At 55.5% G+C, this 22,543-nt stretch overlaps 1 protein-coding gene across 2 annotated transcripts in view; it reads left to right on the forward strand.

Annotated features, from left to right (window-relative positions):
* The window catches only part of TBCD (tubulin folding cofactor D), a 200,357-nt gene that overhangs the window by 117,619 nt on the left and 60,195 nt on the right, over positions 1-22,543 (forward strand). For both annotated transcript variants that reach the window (XM_034943211.3, XM_055101986.2), the window contains exons 14-15: positions 6,073-6,229; positions 20,167-20,224. In XM_034943211.3, the coding sequence (XP_034799102.1) occupies positions 6,073-6,229; positions 20,167-20,224 (215 nt within the window). The remainder of the gene's footprint in view (positions 1-6,072; positions 6,230-20,166; positions 20,225-22,543) is intronic.

Here is a 22,543-nt window from a genome sequence, read left to right on the forward strand (position 1 = left end):
TGCTGCTCCCTGCAGGCAGCTGAGGGCCTCTGGGAAGGCTTCTCTACAACGTCCTGTGGGAACTGGAAACCCAGATGTCAGTGGAACCAGGTGTTCTGTCCATCACTGCCTCTTGCCTCCTAGCAAATTCAACACTGGCGTTTTTTTTTCTGAGCAAGTTGAGCTGCATTTTTGGGACAGGAGCCATGGCTGTATGTGCTGGTGCTGAAGGGAGGGTCTGCAGGGACGGCCACACGGATGGCTGTGTGTGCTGGTGCTGAAGGGAGGGTCTGCAGGGACGGCCACACGGATGGCTGTGTGTGCTGGTGCTGAAGGGAGGGTCTGCAGGGACGGCCACACGGCTCTCGGGAGCTGTTTGCTGCGCTCGGGCTCTGCACTGGCAGGCTCCACGCCGAGGGTCCCTCCACATCCACCCCATCGTGGGAGGGAGGCTCAGTGCTCTGCAGGGGCCTGAGCAGTCGGGGAGACACCCCCTGCCCACAGCCACCCTCTCTGGGCTATGTGGGAGGTGCCCACGTTTCCACGCCTTCCTCGTGGAGGGTGTGGCGGGCTGTCTGTGCTGCGGGGGTACTTGGCTGCACTGTGCACAGCCCTCACCGCCCAGTGCCGAAATGGGAAGGCCTGACAGGGCGATGCGGTCTGCACCAGCTACATCTGCAGAAGTCCAGCACGATGCAGTTTATGCCTGGCAGTGATGTTTGTTTTTAAAATTAGTAAAACCTCATTAGTTATCAGAAGGCGTAACTATATGATGATTTTTTGTGGAGGGATTATTTCTGCCTTTTGTGCAGAGAATGCCTGGATCCCTTCTGCCCCTTGGGGTCACATATTGCAGTGGGGACTGTGGTGCTCTGAGGGTTAAGTTGTTTCTGTCACCTGGAGGCTGCTTTTTCCTCAGGCAATTGGCGTTCAAGAAATGACAGGCTGTCTAGAGAGAAGGGTTTTTCAATTACATGGCTGGACCTGGGTTGCCAAAAGGAAGCCTCCTGGGGTGTGTTCTATACGCGACATGCATTTGCTGTGTGTAATTGGAACCATGAGAAAGGTTTTTGTTCAGAGCTATTGGATAGTTTCCTTATTTTAAACCTGTTGAATCTGGAAAGAGTTGTTTTTGAAATTTTTTTCTGATAATAACGTTATATAAAAGTTTATGGCAGAGGAGTTTCTGTTCCACACGGCCCCTCCCCGAACTTTGTGGTCGCCCAGGTGCCTGGCTGTCAAGGCTGGCCTGTCCCTTGTGTTCAGGGTCCCGAGATGTCAGAGCTGGCAGCCCAAGTCCTCCCCTTTATCCCGAGCAGGAGAAGCAGTCCTCACTCCATTTTTCACCCCAGGGTATAGCAGCACCTACCACCCTGGGATGAATCAGAGCCAAGAGGCTTGGTTTTTCTGTTCTTGTTAAGGAAATTGATCATCTCACACCCTCTCAAGCTGTTTTACTTTGTGCAAATCAGATTCCTTTCCAGGGACCTGTGAGGAGAAACATCCTCAGCTTCTAGGACTCCCGGGGATGCCGTCAGCAGCCAGGCCTTGGCAGCTGCCGCTTCACCTGTGCTGGCGTGTGGGGCCCTGACGTCTCTTGCGGGTGTCATGGAGCAGGATTGGAGGTTTCTGAGCAGCAGGAGGGCAGGAGAACGGCCCCAGGACTTTGCGCTGTGGCCTGGCCTGGAAGGAGGCCGGCTGGGCCATTCTGGATGCCTGTAGCAGCACTGCCACCTGGGCAGAGGCCCCAGAGGCCGAGGCAGGCTTTGTTCTCTGCTGCTGGGACTCAGCCCTGCGGGAGCACAGGGAGGACAGCGGGAAGCCCAGCCCCTCTGTGGCTCTGTCCACAGCTGGGGACAGCAGTCCAGTGTGCACGGGCCACCCACAGCCCTCTCAGGAACTGGCCTCTTCTCTTTAAGACAGAGGAGTGGGCCAGGTGGGCCTCTGGCTGGACCTCCTAGGCCATCAGTTTTCCCAGCAGGAAGTGCTGATCAGACTGAAGGAAGGCCTGCGTGTGTGTGTTGGCCCAGATGCCTGTTAGTGGACGCTGTGTCTGCACAGCTGTCTCTGGGTGGCTGATTCATCCCAGCAGCTGACTACGATGGTGCTAAAGAGACCTATCTTACACGGACTTGGGGCAGAAACCTGGGCTCCCCTACTGAGGTCAGGTCCTGGGGGTGTGGTGGGATCAGCTCCCCCAGCACCTCCGTGGCCTGGGGTGGGGGGGGTCTGTGTCCTCCCTTGGGGGCTTCTCACAGGGCTGCCAAGCAGTGTCCAGGTGCATGGGTTGGGCGTGCAGGAGGCCTGAGGCCAGTGTCCATGCTGGCCACTGCCACTCGCGGTTGTCTGTTGGGAGTCGGTCTGTCCAGTGGATGAATAAATTAGGACTCAGCGGTTTGCACCCAGATGCCCGAGGCTATGGAGTTGCCGGGTGGTCGTGCCTGGGGCTGCCTGGAGTGGCGTTGCAGTGACTGTCCCTGGGGATCTGGCCTGGCAGGGATGCCACATTTGTGCAGCGCTTTCCTCTTGAAGGTGCCACAGCCTGTTAGTTTTGATGTGTTGGCCACGAACAGGCTGCCCTGTTAGCACAGAAAGTGAACGTGAGCAGTACGAGAAGGCTCAGAGTGGACTTTCCGGGGCAAACAACTGAGGGCCTTTTGGGCGTCACAGATTTGGTTTAGTTTGGATCGAGGTAACCATCTTGAACCCGCTTATTAGAGTCAGTGGCTTTTTCTGTCTCACAGCCGCCTTCTTGTTTGGTTTCGCATCTCACACGCCTTCTGTGATCCTCACTGACTTTTTAGAAGGAAAATGTTCGACATTTACAAGAAGTGAGAGATACTCTTGCAAATCATCCAGCAGTTTCTGGTTTGCAGATTGATGGCAGCCCTGGCCTTTACCCTCAGTGCCTCCTGCCGGTGATGATGCTGCCGGCTCTGACCTGTGTGAGGAGGGCCTTGGAGAGCACAGGCCCCCCAGGGGGAGGACTCTGGGAAGTGCTTTGCGGGAGGGAGTCATGGCCGAGAGAGGGAACGCAGAGCTGCCGTGTGTGGCCGTACAGGGCCTTCCACAGTGAGTTGTGGGGTCCTGGGGGTGAGAGCTGGTGGTGGTCTGACCATGGTGGGAGGTGGTCCGGTCCTGTAGAGGCGTGGCTGCCGCAGTTGGGGCGGGCTCTGGGAATGGCGCGGTGTCTGGATGTGGAGGAGTGAGGAGGAGCCGGCCCTGAGCTGCACCCAAGGGGAGGGCTGGCCATGGCGGGGGCACCACACCGGAGGACAGCTCTGCTGTGGGCACTGGGCTTGAAGAAGCTGCAGCGCATCCAGGTGGGGTGTCCTGAGGAAAGGTGGCTTGGAGAGGGGTGGGCCCCTGCCTGGAGCCCTGGCAGGCTGGGGAGACCTTGGTGTCTGGCAGGGACCCTGGAATGTCCTGCTGCTCCCCCGGGCCTCTGTGTGCAGCGCCCTGCATCGTGGCTGGGCTGAGAGGAGGCAGTTTCCCTAGCCCCTCACTCTGGCGAATTTCACATCCTTGATACCACGGTATCTTTGAACTTTCTATTTTGAGGAAAGTTCATTTTTATGTAGTTTTAGTAAGTGTATAAACGTAATAATCTTATTAAAAGTAATCACCATATGTATATAAAATACATTGTGCAGAAACATCCATTTTTATTGCTGTTTATAGAGAATAAAAGATCCTTAGATGCAAAAAGTCAGAGGGGAAATTTTCATATAATATTCGTAGTCCTACAGTTGTTGCTTATGGTGTTTTGCCTAAGACCATTTCTAGGTGCATTTTTCTGGGAGATAATGTATCTGATGACAGTTGCATGTGCAGATAACCGGCCTCTCATGTATCCATCCCGGGAGTGCCTTTTCTCAGACTGTGTGTAGTGTTAGTGAACTCGATTGGTGGGTGTGAAGTGTACAGACGGCATGTGCGTGGAGCGGGTCGTGTGCAGAGCCCCGAACGAGACCCTGGCGTGTGCGTGGAGCGGGTCGTGTGCAGAGCCCCGAACGAGACCCTGGCGTGTGCGTGGAGCGGGTCGTGTGCAGAGCCCCGAACGAGACCCTGGCGTGTGCGTGGAGCGGGTCGTGTGCAGAGCCCCGAACGAGACCCTGGCGTGTGCGTGGAGCGGGTCGTGTGCAGAGCCCCGAACGAGACCCTGGCGTGTGCGTGGAGCGGGTCGTGTGCAGAGCCCCGAACGAGACCCTGGCGTGTGCGTGGGAGCGGGTCGTGTGCAGAGCCCCGAACGAGACCCTGGCGTGTGCGTGGAGCGGGTCGTGTGCAGAGCCCCGAACGAGACCCTGGCGTGTGCGTGGAGCGGGTCGTGTGCAGAGCCCCGAACGAGACCCTGGCGTGTGCGTGGGAGCGGGTCGTGTGCAGAGCCCCGAACGAGACCCTGGCGTGTGCGTGGAGCGGGTCGTGTGCAGAGCCCCGAACGAGACCCTGGCGTGTGCGTGGAGCGGGTCGTGTGCAGAGCCCCGAACGAGACCCTGGCGTGTGCGTGGGAGCGGGTCGTGTGCAGAGCCCCGAACGAGACCCTGGCGTGTGCGTGGAGCGGGTCGTGTGCAGAGCCCCGAACGAGACCCTGGCGTGTGCGTGGAGCGGGTCGTGTGCAGAGCCCCGAACGAGACCCTGGCGTGTGCGTGGGAGCGGGTCGTGTGCAGAGCCCCGAACGAGACCCTGGCGTGTGCGTGGGAGCGGGTCGTGTGCAGAGCCCCGAACGAGACCCTGGCGTGTGCGTGGAGCGGGTCGTGTGCAGAGCCCCGAACGAGACCCTGGCGTGTGCGTGGAGCGGGTCGTGTGCAGAGCCCCGAACGAGACCCTGGCGTGTGCGTGGAGCGGGTCGTGTGCAGAGCCCTGAATGAGGCCTTGGTGTGTGGGTGCTTCAGCGTGAGGGCCACCTGGGGAGGAGTGCTTATCCGGGGAGGCGGAGCTGGGTTGGAGGCTTGGGTGCCCCTCCTGGCTCTGTGGGTCTCCACTGCTGGCTTCATAGCTGTGTTCCGTTTTCTTTGTTCAGCAGTTGATCTCAAGTATTTATTCCAAAGCACTTGAAATACATGAACCTAATAAATTGAACAAATACAGTAAAACTTTAGCTTCTCGGAACATCCCCATATACTTACACCACGTCCTAAAATCCTCTCATGTCTATGTAAAAAATTGAGTAGCCTGGGTAACGTGGGATGCCATCTCTACAAAAAATTTAAAAAGTAGCTGGGTGTGATGGAGGCATGCTTGTAGTCTCAGCTACTCAGGAGGCTGAGGAGGGAGGATCGCTTGAGCCTGGGAGGTGGAAGGTGCAGTGAGCCAAGATTGTGGCACTGCACTCCAGCCTGGGAGACAGAGCCAGACCCTGTCTCAAAAAAATAAGAAATAAATGAAATCACACTTGTGTGATGTCAGATTACTCATTAACCCACTTTTGAATGGAGCTGGAAGGATAATCCACACCTACCTCGGATTTCTCTGCGTGGCTGTTTTGCATAGGAGCCCTGCATGGGTTATTCTTGAAGTCAGCACTGTAGGAGCCGTGGCCGGCTTTGCATTTTCATCCTGGTTCACCCCAGACCTGCTCTGGGCAGAGCCAGGCATCCCCTGGGACGCTCTGCCTTTGCGTGTCCACGACAGTACAATTCCAGGCACTGCCTGGCATCTGCGCCTCTCCCTCCCCTGAACCGGCGGTGCCTCTCCCTCCCCTGAACCAGGGGCGCCTCTCCCTTCCCTGAACTGGGGGCTCCTCTTCCTCCCTGCCTGGCAGGAGCTGCGTTTCCTTGAGTCTCCTCAGACTCGGCAGACCCCTGGGTGGCATCATGTGCTATTCTGAAGGAGCTTTTGCTTCATGTCACTTGAAAAAAATCCTTTCACTGGATCTGAGTTGGTGAGCATGCATCTTCCTTTCGGAGGTTTGTTTTCTGACCAGGCCGTGGCTCTCACAGGAGCCCCGAGCCTCTGGGTGGGCTCTGTGTGGCTTGCGTGCCTCACTCATGTGGCACCGTGACCACGCTCCGGCCCTGAGCCCCACTTCTCTGAAGCCTCACGCGTTGCCCGTGTGGTCTGCTCCTCACCGTCTTTTCTCTCGTCCTTGCCCAGTTGTCGCCGTGATCCTGAAGGCGCTCACCTACGACGAGAAGCGGGGTGCCTGCAGCGTGGGCACCAACGTCAGGGACGCCGCCTGTTACGTGTGCTGGGCCTTCGCGCGTGCCTACGAGCCTCAGGAGCTGAAGCCCTTTGTGACTGCAATCTCGAGGTAGGCCCATTCGTCGAGGCGCATCGGATGCGCCGTGCCCCCTGACGGCGCCGTGTGTCGTCTCCTCCGTGAGAGGTGTGCACAGCAGATGCTCGTGAAAAGGTGAAATTACTTGGCCAGAGGATCTGTGACAAAGCCACCGCTTGGAGGTCAAGCTCCTTTTCTGTGGGTGAGCAACCAGAGCAGAAGTGTGTGGAGGAACATTCCGGAGGTCTTGGCCACCCTGCAGGCAGTGGATTCTTGGGCGCAGGTGATTGGCACACTGGGTGGCGTGGGAGGAAGCAAGTGGGGCACGGGAATCGCCTGTGCGTGCTCCCTGCAGTCGCAGGTCTTGGCGAGAGGCGAATTCTGTCTCTATCTCCTTTCAAGTTCCTCTGGAATACAGCAGGCATGTTGGACATGGCAGTCTTCAGATGGTGTTTGTTTTTGTTGAGGAGCTGGATTTTGTGTTTTTGTGGACCAGCACTTGAGAGAATGTTCAGTAGCAATAGCCTTCGCTGGCATGCCTGATGTCAGCTCCTCTGAGGTGTAAGTGAACACTTCAGAACCTCTGGGAGGTAGGAAGACACTTTTTCCCTCTGGCTTCCTGATGAGAAAACTGAAGCCAGCAGGTTTCATGGGGTCACCAGAACCCCAGAAGCTGTGCGGCCTGTGGCGGGCGGGGCTCCTGCCTCAGTGTCCAGTGCGCGCACCCAGCTGAGCCCTGTAGTGGTGTCCTGTGCCAGGGACTTTCAGGATCTGATACTTTTTGCTTAGGAAACATGCAAAACAGATGTGTCCCCAGCGCAGGAAACGATTCGATTCAATTCAACCATGTGCGCTGGTTTTGTACACTGCTTTTGGACTGAAATGAGTTCTTTTGTGCTGGAGAAGGCAGGTGCTTCCTTTCTTGTTGTGCATGAAGGAGCTGGAGGCGGGACACCGAGGAAGGCGACTCAGCGTCACTGTCCGTCATGGGTGTGTGAGCCCACGGCTGAATCATCACAAGGTTTCACACCCGCACTTCACCTGACAACTTTTACTAGGAAAATGAACTAGGGAAACTGATTTCAGAATTATGCCCAAGTCTTAGAAGCTCCTCCTACAGCTGTTCAGGAGCCGAGCGTCCCCTGCTCACTACAAGATGCCTGAAGGGGTCATGGGATGCAGCGTCTGAAGCTTCCACCTGGAAGTGCACTGCTCCTTTTGGTCTGGGCGGGGCGGGGCGCCGGTGGCAGATGCCCCTGGTGGCAGGCTCAGGCTACTGTGCTGGGTCCCCTCTGCCCCGCACGCCCTGCGAGCACCAGCAGGGCCTCCCCGGCATGTGGCGGGGCCAGCGTTGGCCTGGGGCCCGCTTGGTTTTGATCTCGTGGGGCTTCGTCTTTTGGATGTCCTGGGTGCGCCTCCACTGTGGCTCCTGGGTTCCCTCACGCACCCGGGTGTAAGCGCCACTGCCTGTGTCCGACAAGCAGCTCGTTGTGAGGCACACGCTGGTGTAGGCTCCAAAGGGTCTTGGTGACAGGCGCTTTTCTCTTGTTCTTGCCCACTGCTGTTCCATCTTACCAAATACTCAGTAGCGTCCGGAGAGGGACCTCAACCCGGTTACTTCCCTGGGTGTGCAGCACGTGGCCAGCGTCTCATAGTCTAGATTCTTGCATCAGAGCGAAGCCTGAGAGGAGCCGAGGGTCCTCCTCCTATCCAGGGAGACTGTGTGTTTCCCGAGGCAGCTGTGAACACGCACGTCCCTCCTGTCCTGCTCCTCTTCGGAGGAGAACAGCGCGGCTGGAGGGTGCTGGTGCTGGCCAATGTGTTATGGAGAGTGTGGCTTACCTGAGGCCAGGGAGGTCTGGGGTGGCTGAGAGCGGCTGTGGCCTCTGTCTGCTGCTCTCCCCAGTGGCCACTCTGGCAGCGCTGCTGGGCAGGGGCTTGGCTGCTGGTGGTCTTCAGGGAGCAGTGCCTTGCAGAGTGGAGCAGAGAAGATGGAGAGGTCCGGCTTTAGGCCCCTGCCGAGCTCCTGAGGCCCTGCCGCGTGCCCGTGCCAGCCTGCAGCCCTGCTGTCTGTGTGCGGGAGCTCTTGTGTGTGATCAGCCTCAGGAAAGGCTCTTCCTGTTACTTCCTTGTGCTGCTCCTGCACTTCTAGGAAGTTGATCCTGTAACTAGGAAGTGAAAGCAAAAAAATGTATCTTTCTTATTGTTGATAGGAAGAGTCACAGAATGAGAAAACTTCCTTACGTTGATATCTCATTCAGTTTCCTTAGCAACCCTGAGAGGTGGGCAGGGGCCACCGTCATTCTGGTTTCACTGAGGAAGTCAGGACAGCACTGAAGACACCTGTCCGGCACCTTGTGCTGACAGCTTCCGAGCCAGGCCCATCACCTGGTGGCCGACGGCTTCTGAGCCAGGCCCGGCACCTCGTGACCGACGGCTTCTGAGCCAGGCCCATCACCTGGTGGCCGACGGCTTCTGAGCCAGGCCCATCGCCTGGTGGCTGACGGCTTCTGAGCCAGGCCCGGCACCTCGTGGCCGACGGCTTCTGAGCCAGGCCCATCGCCTGGTGGCCGACGGCTTCTGAGCCAGGCCCGGCACCTCGTGGCCGACGGCTTCTGAGCCAGGCCCATCGCCTGGTGGCCGTCGGCTTCTGAGCCAGGCCCATCGCCTGGTGGCCGACGGCTTCTGAGCCAGGCCCGGCACCTCGTGGCCTACGGCTTCTGAGCCAGGCCCATCGCCTCGTGGCTGATGGCTTCTGAGCCAGGCCCGGCACCTCGTGGCCGACGGCTTCTGAGCCAGGCCGGTCTGGGCAGCAGCTCCCAGGCCCTGGCCCGGGGCTCAGCGCTGCCTCGTGGCTGAGAAGCTCCTCACCACCTGCTGTGAGGCCGTGGAAAGACCCTGAATGCAGATGTGTGGCGGCTGCAGCTGAATCTGGCTTCTCAGATGGTGGTTCCCATTTCACAGTGAAAATCCTCACGGATTTCCTTTTCAACCTCATATTTTGTCCAAGAGCTGTCAACATCACTGAAACCTGGGCCTGCCCTTCGTCCTGGGGGCGACTCCCTGGTCCAGTGTCACAGGAGGAGTCGGGCCAGGGTTGAGGGCTGGCACAGGACATGGGGGTGAGATGAAACCTCCACTCACCTGGGAGGGTGTCTAGGTGGGCACGGAACCCAGGGTCATGTGTGGGCCATCACTCATGGGTTCTCTGTTTTGGGGGAAAGCTGATCCCACTGGAGGGTGACTGTAATGAGAGTCTCCAGATCAGGTGCCGACTTCGGAGAAATGCAGGTGCAACTGTCCGAACAAATCAAGTCCCCGCTACTGGACGGGGCTGGCAGCTCAGCTGGGGCCAGAGAGAAAGTCACCAGCAAGAAAGTTCTTACCTAAGGTCCTGGACGGGCAGATACATAACTTCTGCCTTTGGCAACGTTAGATGTCGTCGTTCCAGAGTAAAATACCTATAAAAACCTGCCGATGCGCGGGGAGCCTGGCCTTGGTCTGGGTGTGGAGGGCTGGGGGCCGGCCGGTCGGTAGGTCCTGGTGCAGGCGGGCCCCGTGCTTCATGGAGGTTGGCGCCGCTCGGTGGCCTGCTCGCTTATTCTTAGGCCTGATTCACAGAGGCTGGGGCCACTCAGTGATCTGTTCACTCGTTCTCAGGCATGAACCTTCAGGGCTGGACTCCTGTTCTCTTGTGCAGTTTCCACAGGGGACCCTCTTGCTCCAGGGTCATCTTTCTCACTTTGAAGCCCCTTGAGCCGCCCCTGCACAGCCTCCTGTTGGCCCCGTGAGGGTCCTGACTGGGGTTCCTCTTTTGGAGCAGCTGCCACGTGTGGACCGGCACGGGCATGGTCGTGGTCTGCCCAGCTGGGTGTGCGGTTGAGCCCATCATGCTGTGGGGGGCTCCCTGGGGGTTGTGTATGTGGGGGTCCCACGGTGGGAGGTGGGGTTGGGGTGAGTGTGACTTCTGTCTGGGGCATGTTGGGCGGGCGTGCAAGGGGGCCCTGGGACTCCTGAGTTTCTCAGGCCTGAAGGACTGTAGGACGCACTGTGGGCTGCAGGCTTGAAAAAGGATGTGAGTTTCTGGAGTAGCCTGGACTGCACAGCCAGGGCCTCCCCGGCATGTGGCGGGGCCAGCGTTGGCCTGGGTCCCACTTGGCTTTGATCTCGTGGGGCTTTGGTTTTTGGACATCCTGGGTGCGTCTCCACCATGGCTCCCGGGTTCCCTTGCGCACACCGAGCCAGCAGCTGCTGGGGCCTCAGGGCTCGCAGCTCACAGGCTTCTGACGCCTCAGCCTGGAGCTGGCGTTGTGCCCCTCGCCCCTTTACCTGTGCCGTCCCGGCCGCAGACCCAAGGGTGCCCTTGGAGCCGTGCCCGCCGGCCTGGGTGTCAGGCTTGTCCAACGGGTTCTTAGAGAACCTGGGCCCCATCCCTCCTTGGCCCACGCAGACTCCAGGCATCCGGCCGGGCGGGCTGTGAGTCAGGCTGCACCAGGTGAGCGTGTGGGATGCTGCTGGTGCGAGCCTCCCTGCCCAGGAGCCCTGCGCACCCGGGTATCGGTTGGGGTGTGCCCTTCCAGATCTCCCTCCCTTGGTTTGTCATAGGTGACCACATTTTAATTACCAGCTTTTATGCCCGTCAATTTGGGAACGTGATACAATCTTGATTTCTCTAACTTTCACAAGTTCTTCAGTGGGTCCTGTAACAGTGAGTGCTTGGGATCAGAGCATCAGAGTGGAATTTTCGCAGGGAAATGGAAATGCCTGATCGAGCTGGGCGGTGGCAGCAGCCGCTTCTCACTCTTCAGGTGCCTGGCTCTTCTGAGAGTCAGTTCGGGGGTTTAGTGGCTCACTTTTTCTAATTGGTTCCTAGCTTTTTGCTAAAGAAACTTGGATTAACTGTTCTTTTGCCTCACGGTGTGAATTTATACTGTCCCTGTTTTATAAATACCAGAAGGAGCTTCGTAGGTGACTTTTACCATGTGTTGAAGGTAGCATTGGTTTTGAAAACCTGATTTCCTCAGTGTCGCACACGGGTAGCTTAAGAGGTGGGATAATTGTTGGAGTAGTGAATGGATTTCCCTGAGAAGCCAAGTGCGATTTAGGGGCAGTGACAGTGCGAAGTTAAAGTGGGACAGAGTGGTTGTGTGTTATCTACAAAATCACTCCTAACCAGTAATCACAGTCTAATTTGCAAGAAGGAAAAGAAAGCCGAGCCCTACGCTGCTGCTGCTGCACAGCTGCCATTGTGCGTCCAGTGATTTCCTCACCTGAAACTCTTTTGTAAGCAGCTCGTGTTGACATCAGCTCCGCCCAGGCAGCCACGGTGCCCTCCCCTGCCGGGGGGCAGCCTCTGACTTTCGGCCTCCACCTCGAGCAAACCTGCTGAGCGGCGCGGCCCAGGGAGGATCCGCCGAGGCCTGCAGATCCGAGATCTCTTCCTCGGGGGCAGGATTGTCCTGGAAAATCAGGAAATGGCAGGCATTGCTCAGAGCTACGTCTTGTTCTCCCTCACTGGTGTTGCTCAGTGGCACAGCTTCCAGGGGAAGACAACGCGTGTTTTTCAAGAAAAGTTGAGTGGCCATTACCGAGCAGAGTCCTAACCCCGTGAAACCCGGCAAATCCTGCCTCCACGTCAGCTCAGGTGTGACTCGAAAGCACTTAAAAAATTCTCGTGTTTTACCACTGTGTTGATTAGTGTGAGCTTTGGTTCTTGGGGGTTAGGAAAATTCAGCCATAGGCAGGTCCGATATGATTTGCAACTTTCAAAAAACAGGATGGCTAAATAACAAATTACTAGTCTGATATTTTTTAAATGTCTGACTTTTAAATGACACAGAATTATTGTTTCTTAAGGTAAAAACAGTGTATTTGGCTTTTTATTGCTATAAAATATTATATAAATAAGAAAACTTGAGCTGGGGTGAGGTCTGCACTTTGCTGTACCTGCCGAAAATGAGGTGCCTGGAGCTTGGGACAAGTCGAGGCGTGCACTTCCCCTTGACTCGGACAGGAAAGAGAATCCCTTTCTGTTTGACACAGACCATTTCTCTGTGTTGGGAAATCCTGGTGAAGTATCACATAAACTTCTCCAGCGAAAGCAAACGGGCGAGGACACCTAGGGCACGTTTCAGCGCAGACAGGCCGGCCCTTCTCGCGGCCTTGCAGTGTCTCTCTCCAGGTTCCCGGGGACGGTAGATGAACGTGGTGACTCACTCAGGGTGTTCCTGCGAAGGGAAACTGAGAGGCCCACGTGGGACGTTGGGTGCCCTGTTGGAGCAGTCCTTTAGGAAGGAGCTTTTATATTTATATTTAACTAGCATCATTAAACCTGTTTGTATTTATTTCTCGATGAGCCAGTTTTGTTCTGAGAATGAGAAAACAGAGCCGTTTTAATAAATATCCAAATCAGGACAGTGTTAAATTTGTTGTAAGTCCATATATAGTTGATTGGTCGAATTAGCTTGGGAGTCTGTGTTTAGTTAAAAACAGTGTTTCTCAGGCGTTGCTGTATTTTCTGTGAGGTTCAGTAAAATATACACGCAACAGCAACCATTTTGACTTCTCATGGCAGGACCCAGCTTCGTTGAAGTGGGCCAGGCTGAAGTGAGGCCAGCTTTGCCTGCTGCAGCCCACGTGGCTCCCCGCAAGCTGGCCTCTGCACCGCTCTTGCTTCAGATGAGCTGCCCAGCGGTGTGGCTGTGGCTTCGTGCAGCCCTGTGGTCTGTGTCCAAATTGCTGAGTATTGCCGGGAGAGGGAGCCGGGAGCGCCTGCGTCTCCTGCTGTCAGCCGGTCTGACCGCCTGAGCGGAGCTGTTGAAGTGGACTGAACAACAGTAACCTTAGAGGGTTAGACTTGGTGAGGATGGTAGATGATTTTAAGTTTCTTCTCTTTTTTCCATTCTTTCTTCATTAATCAGTGTTCCACACTTTAAATATAGTAATTTAAACAAATAACACATTTCAAGAATTCAGTGTAACATGTGACCTTTCAGTAGTATTGGCTGGAGCCGGCGGCAATAAAGATAGAAGCCTGTGTTCCTCTTGTGGCAAATGTTAAAGGAAACCAGAAATTCTTGATTCATATTTTTCCCTAGAACGCGTGGCTTTACAGGTTTCAAAAAATGAAACTCTTGTTCATATGGTAAATATGACACAAATTTCTATGCATTCTGAAAAGATTTAGAATAAACTGCCATTTGTTGTTAAAAATAGCAGTTATATAACTTTTTTTTTTTCTTGAGACGGAGTCTTCCTCTGTCGCCCAGGCTGGAGTGCAGTGGTGCGATCTCGGCTCACTGCCATCTCCGCCTCCCGGGTTCAAGCAATTCTTCTGCCTGCCTAGTAGCTGGGATTACAGGCGCGCATCACCACCCCCGATTAAGTTTTTTGTATTTTTAGTAGAGGCGGGGTTTCACTGTGTTGGCCAGGCTGTTCTCGAACTCCTGACCTCGTGATCCACCCACCTTGGCCTCCCAAAGTGCTGGGATTACAGGCGTGAGCCACTGCGCCCGGCTGTAGTTATATAACTTTTAGTTATTAAAAGATCACATTCATATGTCTTGATCAGTTTAATGATTTCTAAGATATCATTAACAAAAGCCATTATGATGTATTGAAATAGGATTGATCTTAAAACGTTCCTGCTAATGTAACGTGAGTTCCCTTTAATTTTAAACCAGTATTTTTCTCTTCTTATTTAGGCTATAGTTTGTTATAAAGAGTGTAGAGAGGAAAATGGAGTGCTTTTCTGTTCATAGAGTTTTTCTGAAATTAAAGTCAAAATTTTCAGTTTCAAGTAGTGAAAGCAGTGTTAACAGAAAGTTTCCCAGATACTAATCCTGGGTCTTTTAAGATCTTTAGATAATTAGTTGCTTTCCAAAATAGCTTTTAATTCTGAACTCATTTTAGACTTAAAGAAGAATTGCAAAACCAGTGGGGTTCTTCTAGACCCTCCACAGTGTTCTCCGATGTGAACATCTCTCACATTTGGGAGCCAGGAGGTGCAGTGTGGGATAAAGGCCACTAACAGGCTGGTGTGCCCGGGACCCCGCATGGCATCTGGTGGTCCTGTGCCCTCAGCCTCCTCTGCTCTGTGAGCTCCTCAGTCTTTATCTTTCTTGATCTTGGGGCACTTAAAAAAATAGGTTTTATTGAGATGAATTCACTTGCCATAAAATTCACCCCTTTAGGGTCCACAGTTCAGTGGTTTTTAGTGTATTCTCAGACTTGAGGAGACCTCACCCCAGACAGAAGCCATGTGCACCAGGTCCCGTCACCCGCTCCAAGCCCGGCACTGCCAGCCTGCTTTCCGCCCCTGTGGATTTGACCCTGAGACCTCCAGAGAGGACTGGCCAGGTGTTCTGTAGGACGCCCCTCTCTCTGATGTTTTCTCGTGTGTTACTGGAAAGAGTGATGTGAGGTGACCTGCCCTCCTCCGTGTGCTGTTGGGCCCATAGCGCCCCACAACGGGTCCTGCCTGGTCTGGACCTTGATCCCTGGTCAAGATGGGGCCTGCCAGGTGCCTCCACTTGAGGAGACTGTGTTTTCCTCTGTAACTAGCAGTGTTCTTGTGGGGTACTCGAAGGTTATGCAACATCCTGCTGTTTCTCCTTTGGTTTTCACCCCATCCGAGCTCTGTCCAAAGACCTTGTTGTGTGGTCTGGTGTGGTTCCTGTGTCCCCACCCCGATGTTCAGTGATTGCAGCTTGTTCTTAAGGAAGGCTCGTTCCTCTCCCAGCTTTATTTCATCATTCGCTCCTGCCAGTGTGGACTCATGGGTGCTCATCCTGTTTGGGGGTTATGATCTAACACTATTGTTACTAATTTTGTTTGAGTTATAATCTAACACTAACTATTGTTATTAATGTTGCTCAAATTGCTCCAGCTTTGGCCACTTCAGGTTGGCTTCTGTGTCCTTTCAGCAAGATCCTGTTCTTTTTTTTTTTTCCTGAGCCTTTTTTCTTTCCTTCTGGCACCACAAGATGCACCTGGCGTATCTTTTTGCCCCTGCCCCAGCCCTGGCATCCACCACTTCCCAGGAGTCTCACATCCTCTCGGTGGAGAACAGTATTTGGAATCCAGGACGCCGGGCTTGGCCTCAGCTGCCTCTAGGTCCCCTCCCTCTGTAGCTGAGTGTGTGCCCCTCTTCACAGTCCATGTTTGCACAGACACCAGCTCTAGCCCAGCTTCCTCCTGGTCTCCCTTCGTGTGCCGCTTCTGGGCCTACTGTGCAGCACGCTCTGCTGCCGTGCATCTGCCGTCATGCATCTGCCGTGATTTTGGAGCTGCCAGCCCACACCTGTGTGAGCGACAGACTCACCACTCAGGGTGGGACGCTCTGTGCATCCTCCTCACCCTGGGCATAGCGTTGCCAGGCCATTGCTCGGGTGAGCCCTTCTGGTGCTGCTGGTCTGGGATGCAGACAAGTCTGCCGGTTCCCTCTGTGCTGGTCCGGGATGCAGACACGTCTGCCGGTTCCCTCTGTGCTGGTCTGGGATGCAGACACGTCTGCCGGTTCCCTCTGTGCTGGGCTCCCCAGGTCTGTGATTGTTGCTTCTTCAGTCTGCATGTGGTTGTGTTCTACAACTCAAGCACCAAACAGGATAGTCCGTCTCCCCCAAAAACTCCCCAGTCTGCTCCCCAACCCTGGGCCAACATTGGTCTGATTTTGGTCCTGATAGTTTACCATTTCTGGAGTGTCTTATAAACGGAAATAATCAGTAGGCTTTTCATTCTGGCTTCGTTGACTTGGCACAGTGCCCTTAAGACTCATCCCAGTGATCTTTCCTTTTTTTTTTTTTTGGAGTGGTGTATTGTTGGACGGACCTGGCGGTCACAGGCCTACCCGTCTCCTTGGGTGTCTCCAGTCCTTTCTGGAGGCTCAGGGGGGGCTCAAGGGAAGACTCTGCTTCCCTGCCTGAGTTGCCCGCATTCCTTTGCTCATGGGCTCTTCATCTACCTTCACAGCCAGCCACGTCCACGTCTCACTTCATCCTTCACGTACCCTATGCCTGTGGTCCTTTCTTCTGCCTCCTGTGTCTGTCCTTCCTTCCTCCTTCCTGTATGTATTTATCTCCTTACCTGTCTACTTATCAGTCTGTCTAGATGGGGTCTCGCTGTGTTGCCCAGACTGTACTCAGATTCCTGGGCTCAAGGGATCCTCCTGCCTCTGCCTCCCACAGACAGATGGAGCACAGGTGTAGCCAGGGCCGCTGGTGTGTACCGCTGTGTTCGGCACCCGCTGGGCTGCAGGAGTAATCCGGGGCCCTCTCCCCACCTTAGGGTCAACTGATTGCCAACCTTAATTCCCCTTTGTCAGGTAAAGGAACATGTTTGAAGTGGGACACCCTTATCTTTGGGAGTGGGTATTATTCTGCTGAAGACAAGGGTGTGGACAGATATGCTGTGACCAGGGTAGTTGGGCTTATGACTTTGTTGTTGTTTACGTGGAGGAACTGAAAGACCTGGGTGTGCTGCTGGATGCCCCAAGGATCTGGCAGGAGGAGGCATCCAGGCCCTCAGGGCAGGTAGCGGGTGGGCCTCCGTGGTGTTGGGAGGTGCTGGGCCCGGAGGTATCAGCAGGAACTGCAGGGTCCCTACCGCAGGCTCCCCACACAGTGACGCCTGTCTGTCCGTCCGTCTGTCCACAGGAGCAGGAGGGGCTGGGCGGGGAAGACGCAGGGTCTGTCTGAGCATAGCAGTGACCCGTACGTGAGGGGCTTTGTTGTTGCCGTCTCCCCAGGGTGCAGAGGGTGGTGGTTTGTGGCCATCCTTGCAGTGTGAGTGAGCAAGTGGCCGAGGGGTAGACTTTGGATGGCTCCAGGCGGAACTCGGGGAAGGAAGCCATGTACTCCCATAGCTCTGGGCTCTGTTTGTGGCTGTGGCCACTCAGGGCAGGGCCTCAGGGCAGGGAGGCCAGTGCTTTTGGGAAGGGCCTCCCCCAGCCCTCAGAAGCCTCCCACCCTATTCCCCTTGGGCTCCATCATTCTGTTTTTTTTCTGGCTCTGGTTCCTGGCGTCTGTTTGCAAGGCTGGCTGGACACCTGGGCTTGCTGCTGTGGCCTGGACGCTGGGGTCTCTCTCGGCCTGGTGGTGGTCTGCATACCAGAGCTGAGAAGCGGCCCTGTGGTAGAAGAGGGCCTTTCCACGCTGAGACCACAGATTGTCCCTGCAATAAGCAAACATTTCTCTAAAATGTGAGATAAACGCTTTATCCACTGGTGATCCGTGGTTGTTAGTAATTAAACCAAGTAAACGGTAGCTCATTCGGTCAGGCCGCTTGCCGCCGATGAGGGGTGCGGAGCTTCTGCAGCATCCTGGGGAGGTCCCGGAACGTGGGTCTGGGCTGTGCTGATGCTGGAGCAGCCAGCGGGGAGAGCTGCCAGGCCACTCTTGACAGCCCCGCACCCGCTCTGCATGGAAGCTTCTCGCTCCTAGCCGATACGGGCCTGCTGCCTGCTGCTGGGGCTGGAGGGGCCCCTCTGCTTGAGCCTCAGGGTACCCCGTGCCTGCGTGCCCTCCTGGCTTTGCCCGTGGTTGATGGCCGTGTTTTGGGCTGCGTTGATGTCGTTGTGGAGCCCGCTCTGGGCCTCGGCACGTCTGAGCTTCATTGGGGTGAAAAATGCACCTGGTGGTTTGTATTATGTTGTTTCTGTTTTATTTAATTTCATTTGCTATTCTTATTTCAAAAGATGCTTCCTATGTTTGTGCTATATTGTTAGTTTAACTTCCTACCCTTTCCATCTATGAATTTCTGTTTTTATTGTGGTTCTCAGTGACCACACTCTAGGGGTCCTTTTTCTCTCTCTCTGTCTCTCCCCCCTCTCCCCTCCCTTCCTCCCTCCCTCCCTCCTAGGCAGAGCCTGTGAGACTTGCAGGCATTTCCCCAGAACCCAGGCCCTCTTGGCCATCCAGCTGCTGCCCCACCCAACCTTTGGCCTCTCCTGGGGCTCCTGGATGGTTGGGCGTCCCGAATCCCCAGCAGCAGAGCACTTGGTCACAAGGCCCGAGTCACATGCCCCAGCTTCTCCGAGGAAGTGCAGAGTCCAGCCGCAGGGAGGACTTTCTCAACCGGCCCTGGGGCCAGCTGTCCTGCTCCTCCTTGTTTGCTGTGGGCTCACCTCTGTGGGCTGCTCACTCAGACCCACTCGCACCCATGGGACCTTCCGACCTGTTTCTCCTGCCTCCTTCAGTCTGTGCCCAGCACCCCGCTGTCAAGCCCATTCCCCCCCAGCCCCTGACGTTGGACATGCTGGAGGAGACTGTGGCCCTGTGGCGTGTTCTGGGCCATCTCCAGGGCCTGGAGCGGGCACCTGTGCCCAGCACTGGAGGCTGGGGGACAAGTGCTCTCTCTGATAAATGTCCCCGAGTTTCAGTTCTGTGGCTGTAGTTTGTAGGTCTCCTAGCTCAGCATCCCCGAGCCCATGCCCTGGGGACTCATGGGGCCGAGGAGAGAGGAGCGCAGAGAACATGAGGATACGTGAGCCCCTTGCCTGAGAGGTGTGCTGTGAACCTGGAGAGCAAGGCCAGTGGGTCTGGGGTGACAGACAGTGCGAGATGCAGGAAAACAGGCTCGAGATGCTGTGAATCTGGAGAGCAAGTGGGCCTGGGTCTGGGGCGACAGACAGCGTGAGACACAGGAGAACAGGCGGGATGTCACGTGCATTGCGGCTGGCAGGGCCGGCGCCTCACACACACGCGCCGGAAGTCAGGATGTGGTGCTGACGGTGCCCGCGCTGCCGGGCTGGAGCGGGTGACGGTGCCCGCGCTGCCGGGCTGGAGCGGGTGACGGTGCCCGCGCTACCGGGCTGGAGCGGAGCTTGCTCTCTCTGCGGTGGGACCTGCTCACTTTTCCTTAGCTGGATGTATCTTTCACATTTAGCTTGTTTAACAGCAGAGCTGGTGAGAGGACGCACACCTGGTGTCACCATTGTCCCCCGTGCATGTCCCCGGCGTCCTTCATGTTGACGCGGGCCCCGCCCCACAGCTCAGGTCTGTCAACTTCCCTGGAACAAGGCAGAGCACTTGGCCCCTGGAAGACCTGGAAACCAGGAACCTCGGAGGCACTGGCGGCCTTGGAGGCCGCTTATCTCCGCGCGTCTGAAATTCTGTTTTCTACCTTTTCCCTTTAGGCTGGTAGGAGGCGCAATCTCTCAAGCCTTCCTTAGAAAGGATGATTGTCCTCCACCCTGCCCCAAACCCCCTGTGTTCTGTGCAACGCCTGATGAGAGCGTTCTGGGTTATTCACAGTAACTAAGCTGGGTGATCTCACGAGAGGACATAATGAAGCCCAAGGAGCCTGGTGGGGACCGGGAGAGGCCTTGCTCTGAGTGTGGCTCGCATGGGGGCAGCGCCTTGGCGTCTGTGTGTGGTGCGGTGGTTTTCCTGCCACTCTCTGGAAGGGGCCTCTGCCAGACGCCTTGCCTTCAGGGCCTCAGGTCCCTCTGGGCACGGTGGGTGTTCATGTGTTTCTGCAGGGTTAGGCTCTGTGCACGGCGTGGTCTGCAGGACCTGGACAGCCGCTGCCCCGGGGCATTTGTGTCGGCCACCTTGGTTTGCCCCCCCGTCCAAACGCTGCCAGTTCTCGTCCTCCAGGGCACCCCGTTTCTGTCTTTTCGTTCACTGGACCTCCCCACCTCCTGTGCCGCCCCACCACAGCAGGCCAGGTGCGTTCTGCCCCCAGGCCCTGTCCTCGCGGCTCTTTGATCCTGTGCCCTCGGTGTGCGCCGTCTCGTGGCTCTCGTTAGAACCAGGGTCGGCCACCCCCAGCTCCCACATGGCGTCCGGTGTCTTGGGGGTCACATGTGTCTGTCTGCAGTCCCTGGGTGCCTCAAGCTGTGTGTTGCCTGTGGGGCATGTCTGAACCTCAAGTGGGCCTGAGTCGTGAGAGAAAGGCTTTCTCATCGGTACTGTGTGGTCTGTACTGTTTTGCAGAATTTCTTTTTAATTAATCCTTTCTCTTTTTCACAGTGCACTGGTGATCGCTGCGGTGTTCGACCGAGACATCAACTGCAGAAGAGCAGCCTCTGTAAGTTTTCTCATTTTGATATTTCCTTTCCTGAAGGTGGGGGGTGGGCCTGGTCTCCCCGATGCTCCTCTGTGCACTGCTGCCTGGCCAGCTCACCCATCCACAGCAGGAGCCGCGAGGGAGCTGCTGAGAGTGCCAGCTGCGGGCAGGCCACTGGTTCTTACTGTCTCTGGGCGTCTTCAGCGTGTGAAGGGCGGTCAGGGTTAAGCATCCCCAGAGCTGCAGCCATCACTGCTGGGGGTTGATGGGTGATGCAGGCGAGTGGGAGGTGCCCGATGACAGGTCTTGGTGCAGGCAGCTGCACGCTGAAGACGCAGAAGAGAGTGGGTTATGCGAGGGTGGCCAGAATGTGGCGGCGGGACGGGTCACTCACCGGGTGGCTTTGAGCCTCGGGAGGGGCTGTTGCGAGCAGTGGTCAGCTCTGCTTCACCCGGCCACACTCGCCTGGGCCTTGCTGGATGTGGGAGCTGCCTGCAGGACCGGGTGCGTCTTGAACACAGATGGCTGGTTTCCTCTAGAGAGAGCCCTGTGACGTTTGGGGTGAATTCTGGGTGTGAGGAGCTGTAGCAACTGCTGCTGCGCTGAGCAGACTACTTCATTTGGCTCAGAGCTGGGCTGGAGTGAGGCCTGTGTCTCTTGGGACCACAGAGAGCGGACAGTTGAGACGGTGGACCAGTCTCAAGATAAGAGTCTTTATTTCAGATACAGATAAGACGCTGAACACGTTTTAAGAGGGTAAGAACAGAGAGGCAGCCCTTTGAGAAAGATGGAGGGGTGAGGTTGGCTTTTGGTGATGGGGTGGGCCCCACAGTTCCTCATGGGCTCGAGCTGCTGGAACTCTGTGTGCAGGCTCAGCATAGCTGGCTTAGTGGAAACCTGTTGAGGGAGCCGTTCACACTCCCTGATACTGTCAGACTTGGGGGCCAGTGGACCAGGTGGAAGGGGTGCTGGGACTGGTGAGGGTTTCCTGTCAGCCCTGCAGTGTGTGGCCCCTGGTGAGTGGGACCCGATGGAAGGGGTGCTGGGACCGGTGATGGTTTCCTGTCAGCCCTGCAGTGTGTGGCCCCTGGTGAGTGGGGCCGTGCAGGTGCAGTGTTGGTTCTCTCTCTCTCTCAAATGCAGGAGCTCAGATGATACCCTGAAGTCTTTCTAGCTCAAAATGTCTGTCATCTTCTATAGCTTCTGGTGGTCTGCCTGCTCTCTGTATCCTGAAGTAGTTAGAAGTCTTTCTCTGCCTCAGGTCCTTTAAAACTAGAGAGAATTCACCAGGAGAGCTCAGAAGCTCTTCTCTGTCCCTGAAGCTGCTCTTATTTTGTCTTCAGCATCAGTAAAAACCTCATAATTTTTTGGGGAAGTCGTCACATTTTTGCCCTGCTATTTACCCAAAGGCAGTAAATGTAAGACTTTGAAATATAATACAATTTTATGTTAAATCTGTGCTTAAATTAAGCTTTTAGATTTTCTTTACTGCAACCTAAGACATTTCATGGGAAGCAGTAATAAAATTAAAGTACTTAGGCTTCTATGAACCCTGAATATGAGGTGAAATAATATAAATCATTTTTCACATTAAAATCCCTTTAAATTGGCAGTAAATCTTTTCTGATAAATACCACCGAGTGCACCTAGCTTACCCTGTAGCTTGCAAAATTAAAACAGCCAAAGGTAAAAGACACCTTTTTGAAGCTTAGTTGGAAATGTGAGGATTGAGGGCCTCATAATTGGGAATCATTTTTTGGAGCTGCTGCTTTCAGATAACGATGTCTCGGTCTTTCTGGCTCAGCTTGGCTTCCTGTTTGACGCTGTGTCACTGGGTGAGGTCACCCCTGTGAGGCCCTGAGGCCTCTTCAGCACCGGCCAGGAGGCAGCAGCAAAAGGCGTTGAAGTCCTGTCCCTCCTTGGGGCTGGACACGGTCCCTTGCCCCTGAACTCTAGACGCCCTGCATTGCCCTGGTGCTCCCATGTCGAGACTGGCCACGGCAGCAAAGGCTGCGGTCGTCCATCCCGTGGTTTGTGACCCTCCCAGCAACGCTGTGAGGAAGGTGCTGCAGCTGGTTCTCAGCATTGGCAGGAGCATGGCGACTCAGGCAGTCAGCGTGTGAGTGAGTTTGTGAAAACAGTTCCAGCTGTGTTCGTTGCTGAATGCTGGTTTTTCTGCATATTGGAAGGAATCTAGCAGACCCCTAAACGTGCTGACATTGCAAGAAGACATGTCTCCCGGCGGGGAAGGAAGGGGCAGTAGAGATGGGGTGTGGTCGTGGCTTCTTGTTCATCATGAGGAAGGGAGATGGGGCCCCGTTCACTCACAGTTAAAGTAAA

This window comes from Pan paniscus, chromosome 19 (genome assembly GCF_029289425.2).
Source record: "Pan paniscus chromosome 19, NHGRI_mPanPan1-v2.0_pri, whole genome shotgun sequence".
NCBI classification, from domain to species: domain Eukaryota; kingdom Metazoa; phylum Chordata; class Mammalia; order Primates; family Hominidae; genus Pan; species Pan paniscus.